This window comes from Botryllus schlosseri, chromosome 2 (genome assembly GCF_051294905.1).
Source record: "Botryllus schlosseri isolate E-star chromosome 2, Bs_hap1, whole genome shotgun sequence".
Classification (NCBI taxonomy): Eukaryota; Metazoa; Chordata; class Ascidiacea; order Stolidobranchia; family Styelidae; genus Botryllus; species Botryllus schlosseri.
The window spans coordinates 17,383,450-17,389,024 of NC_137237.1; the positions used below are offsets into that span (position 1 = coordinate 17,383,450).

At 40.0% G+C, this 5,575-nt stretch overlaps 1 protein-coding gene across 1 annotated transcript; it reads right to left on the minus strand.

Annotated features, from left to right (window-relative positions):
- Nucleotides 1–853: 853 nt before the first annotated feature.
- On the minus strand, nt 854–4,000 carry LOC145433884 (uncharacterized). The gene is made up of 5 exons (XM_080311136.1): nt 3,863–4,000; nt 3,516–3,700; nt 1,311–1,392; nt 1,134–1,254; nt 854–1,065 (listed from the first exon to the last, which is right to left on the minus strand). The coding sequence occupies exons 2-5, from the start codon at nt 3,698–3,700 to the stop codon at nt 977–979; spliced, it is 477 nt and encodes a 158-aa protein (XP_080167262.1). The 5' UTR covers nt 3,863–4,000; the 3' UTR covers nt 854–976.
- Nucleotides 4,001–5,575: the final 1,575 nt, after the last annotated feature.

A 5,575-nucleotide genomic window follows, 5' to 3' on the forward strand; every position in this document is an offset into this window, starting at 1 on the left:
TTGAATATCCATGGTAACACCATTGACCCGCATATTCTTTTCCTGAGCTACCGAAGAAGTACATAGCACGGTCCACCTTTTCTATCTTTTTATATTCTTCACGAGACTCGACTATGACCCAACTGCCACATTCTGTGGTACAAGTGCAAGCAAGCTTTTTTTGCTATTAATATTATTCATATTTAATCCAAATTGAGTGGCCAGTGCGAGACCAGGATAAAAGATGGTTCCCTCATAAAATGTGTAAGGCCTGTGTCGATAATTGTGATGAATTTTCTATTTGTGTTTTCCTCATTTTCCTCATATTTACAAAGGAAATTCCACAGCATCCCTATCAGAGTTATCACACGGCGAGCATAAAGATCTAGGCATCAATTCGAACCCTTCGTTGCTTAATCAGCTCTAGGAAAATCACCTTGATTTGCCTTATTGCTTTGCATAATTGTTGGCTTCGAGATTCCAAGAAAAATAGTGTAACATATATATTATAACAAATATTTTATTTCAGGGAACAGTTTGGTATATTGCAAATATACACCAATTCTTCTCTTAGAATTTGGTTGTCTGAATACCATTCAGAGGAATATGTTACATATTAAAAAAAACCGGACGTGTTGGACAACGAGTGATTGGAGATTTGAAATACTCTAATTCAGTATTGAAAGTCAAAACAGGGAATTTTGTGTTGCCCAGTGTAATATAATTCAGCGGCATCTTATTGAAAGAATGCTTCCTTTCATCTCATCTCTTTACTTAATTTATTTACATCAACTGCGCTCAATTAAACCAGTCTAGACTGTATAAATGATTTCTAGGAGCATAACTATGTGTGGGACAGACGCGACACAGATGCTGATGAGTGACATCAATGAAGATTGCATTTTTATTCTCAGTCCAAACTTTGCATGCAGCAAATTATCGAGCGTTGCAACTCTTTCAATGATGATTGCGCACTGCTGCGTTCGTCTGGATCAAATCAAGGCAAGGGTACATTGTCGCTTAGCAGCTCTCCCTCGTAATCACTGTCGGCAACGTCAAGGCTTTGCACGAACAAAAGACGTTCGTCTAGGAAGTGATATTGTTTCGAATGAATGTACCCTGTTAATATATGTAATGCGAGGGATATTGCTTACCTGGCTGCATATCTGCCAATTCATCCAACGTTTCCACCATATTCATAGCGTCTTCTTTGGGGAATCTCTCTTCAAAATCGGCCTGGATTTGTTGCAAGTATTCGTCGTACGAATCGCGGTCCTTTGAACGAGACTCACTTGTTCATTCCCTTCTCACTAGTTCAAAAATATACTTACTTTGACTTTAAGTTCGGCCAGCTCATCTAGCTGACGTTCCGCGTCTCCCGACAGGACACCCACAGCGACAGGTATGTATTTCCTGCAAACAATACTTCTCAGTCAACGAGCGCCAGTCTTACAGGAGCGGCAAATCGAATATTGAGACAATGTAACCTATATAAAACATAACTATAACGACATTGGTAAAATTTTCATTACGAGCCGAGGTGATCAAAGTATTCAGTATTACTTATTTAGTAGTACCGCCGGTATAGTGCTGCGTTGGAGAGGATCCTGGGGCGTAAAAAGCGCGGAAGAACTAAGATCAAATCTGTGGGCATGACAGTCGCAGACCTCCGGAATATCGCTGCCATCGTATGCGAGGGAGGTTTCCACGAATGGATCAATGGGGAACAAGTCGACTTACCGCATTGCTCAAAGGCCGCGATATAGACGATGAATTGTCCGAAAGGGTGACGAATCCCCGAAGGCTCCGACGCGAATTATGGGATTAGCTTTTCCCATACTTTTGCGGAACCAAAACGAATAAGGCATGCCTAGGACTATGGCATTTGCATGGTGTGTTAGGAGGGCATGCGACCGAACTAGCACAGCACTGTATAACGTACTAGGCCTTTATAAGAAATAAACCTTTAAATAGAGGCAACGCCGTAAAGTAACAATCTCCAAGACACGTCAAAAAGATACTTCAAGAAGAAGTAGAAATTCAAAGATGTGAAAAGTAACCGAGGAAGTAATTTCATAAGTATCGATTTTGTCTATAGGGGTCGGGTAGGCTACTTTATGCAGTTGGTCGGAGATGGTTACTTTCCAACTTGTCAGTTGGTGCATCTTCGCGACTAACGCAAATGACGAATGACGCTACAATCTGGTGCAATTTTCGAAAATGTATTCAGTTACCGTGATACCGCGTCATGTTAATTCCACTCATAAATATGATGTAAGCATGTCCCAACATTACTTTCTATCTTACAAAATCCGAAGTTTCAAAATTAAGTGGTTGCTTGAAAAATGTGGAGTATAGTCTAAAACTATAACTATTGTTGTAAATAGTACAAGTAGGCCGAACCTACTTGGGTATTCAGAAAAAGTAGTACTTCGTTACTGTGACATGTTAGTTCGAGATATCAAGTATATAACCACTGAGATGAACTGCATGCGATTTCAACACATCGGTGTAACTGATATCTGAGAATGAGCAAATATGTAAGCTCTATGGTAGCCTGTACGGTGAGATTCCTCCTACATCATCCATATAGTGGCGAGATGGCGTAGTGGTATAAGTCACAGCTGCAACCCCAATGGGTTGCGGGTTCGAGTCTGACCGGGGTCGACTCCAGAATTCCTACCTACGTGTTGGGAGTTTATCTAGGGCTAGGCCTCTCCTCGCCATGTCATCCGTGTAAGCAGTGTCTTAGAAACGCCTAGAAGTGGGCCGTGCTACAAGTTGGCAGCTATGGAATAAAAAATGAGGAAAATTGGCCTGGTGTAAATGACCATAGTAGTTGAAAAACACCATGAATACCACAAGTAACAACAGCATTATCCATATGTTTGAGATTCTTGTGTAAAGATTTATTGTGGACAACAAAAATAGTTTTGAGCGACAAATTAAACCTAATTGTCTTTGGTAACCCTTTTGAAGCACACAAAAAGTCGTGTCGTCTCGAGTGACGCACCATTGTCCATTACAACAGAAGCAGGTGGCCTCCAGCAAGACCGCTGTCTCGACTCGGTAACGCCCGTGAGCACGCAATCCAAGCCGTGACGCATTTTTGCTCTACATGATTATAAAATTATGATTGCTCGCTTCGTCACGTTTCGAGATCATCTAATCTAATAAGTGGCGGGAAATTTTGCTGTAAGTTCCATCGCTTCAACGCCAATGGAAGAGTACTCAAGTAGGTATTGCAGACTTACCCTGCTCAATCAAGTATGTATGTTTTCAGACTAATTCCACTTCTGCCTAACAGCGTTCATTCCTAGTCTACGTATTCGGAAACCGCTACTTCTACTTTTATCCTTGGGTAGCAATTTATGACGTTACTTCCACTTCTGCATGAGTAACAGCAATGATTACTTTGTCCACCTCTGATTGTGGGTTCGAGTCCGACATTGCTTCTGAAAACTTGGAATCTGAGTATTATTTTTATGGCGTTAGAATTTGACTAATGCAAATCAGTATTGAAAATATTTACTCACTTGTATTTGTGGTAGACTTTTACCACCTTTTTCGCTACCTTGACAACTTTTTTGACCGATTTGGCAACTTTTTTCACAATCTTTTTTAAATTCCATCTTCGTCTTCTTCGGCCCCCCCAGGCATCCCCATCAGGAATCAAAACAAGCATGATGACCAGACACACCATTGGAAGGAAGAACTTCATCTAAATATATCACGTACTTATCTAGTTTTCACCATTGCGAAGTATCGATATCATGCTCATGGAACATTACGAGATTTATGGCACATGAATATCCGAAATATTTTCGTTTGTCAACGAAGTGAGTGAACACGGGAAACTTCAGATATAACGGATAATACTGACCTTAATAGGTTATGCCAGCAGTGCTAACAACTAATACCAGGATCGAATGAAGTAGCGTGGACACTGCCTCCATTTTATAATATATTTATAAAACCCCGCCTCATCAGAGAGGACGCTCTTATTCGGATGTGTGAGACTTCAATACGAAAGAACCTATTGTGCAAAACTGATCACGGATGTGTGAGGAGCTTACAAAAACTTCATTCATACAACCTCATAAAACATCTTTCTGTTGAATCGGGCAAGGTGAACGCTGGGTCAATTCAGCACATTCGGTGACCGGACATTCGGTGATCAAGCCGGAAAGCATGTGACATCGTTCAACTCCTTAAATGGAAGATCCGTGACTAGGGTTCCAGTTAAAATCAGTTTGCTCCTGATTAAAATCGATTTTAATAGAAGAAATAATTCAAATCATGGATTTTTTTTACTCATAAACAACAGCAACACGAACAAAAGAAAATGGGATGAATGACGACCATGTCAATCAAGGTGATGAAGGATAATGCTTGAACTTTAATAATGTGGGGCTGTGAATCATCATCCACATAGGTGAAAACGTTTAACCCATGTGTTAATGATGGATGAAAACGTTTAACATATGTGGTAATGATGGGTCGCTAGAATCATTACTGATCTGTCCCGGTAGCGAGGAAACGTGTTCAATCAACTCGGGACCATCCATTATAGTTTTGCAACGCTTAGTCATCAGAGATGAGGGAATCTTTCGATAGAGACTCCGGATTGCGATTCGTTTTTTTTATTCTACCGGTACCTCGGAAATAGCAGCAGAATGTCGCAGACAACTAACTCCACAGCTAAAACACTAACATATTGATTGACTACCGCTCTTTGGTCCTTTCCCGTCTCTTTGTCAAATAGCTGAAATATGCCGGTGCCGGTGAAACAAATGCTATCTCCGGTTTATATAAAATGCACATGATTGTCCGACAATAAACCACTTTCACGCATCTCGTCAGAAAATCTGGAAAAAAAATCAATAAAATCAAAATGGTGAAATTATAAATTAAAATCAACGATAAAAAACTGATTTATATCACCCTGATTTAAACCAGTACCCTATCCGTGACTGATCACTGTTCACCGTTGAGAGATTAGCAATAAGCATAGCAAGACATGCGCAACAAAACTGTTGCGTGAAATGATATCCTTAGGGTCGCTCTGCGCTAAATGCTACAGCTTTAATTTATCACGCACCCTGATACAAAAGCTGTCGTTCGTCCGAGAGTTCGGGGCGTTGTTTATCAGTTACTGTGAAATAGTTTGTGTTGAATAGTATCCCAACTATATATTAATTACTTCGTAGATCCGATAGCAGATGGAGTTTATAAAATTAATATATTGGTAACTTTCACACCTTATGAGACATTCATTAACAAATTATTAATTTTATTTGTTTCACGATCTTTCGATAGACAGCGTCCATAGCAAGCTCGTTAGCTCTGATTACGTGAAATCTGCATCGGCGCGACAAAAGGTACTTTCAGATATCGAGAAATGAGAAATATAATTTTCGGTGTTTTACCCTCGTGTCAGTTTATTTTCTCTTCATGGTCCCCGAGTTATGTCTTAAGAGTATTCTATTGGCCAATTATATCACCCTCCTGTTCCCGAGACTATTTCAATGTAGTTCCAGCTCGTGAATGTTATATATATATTTCAATAATTAGAAATGCCATTTTCCAAATTCTA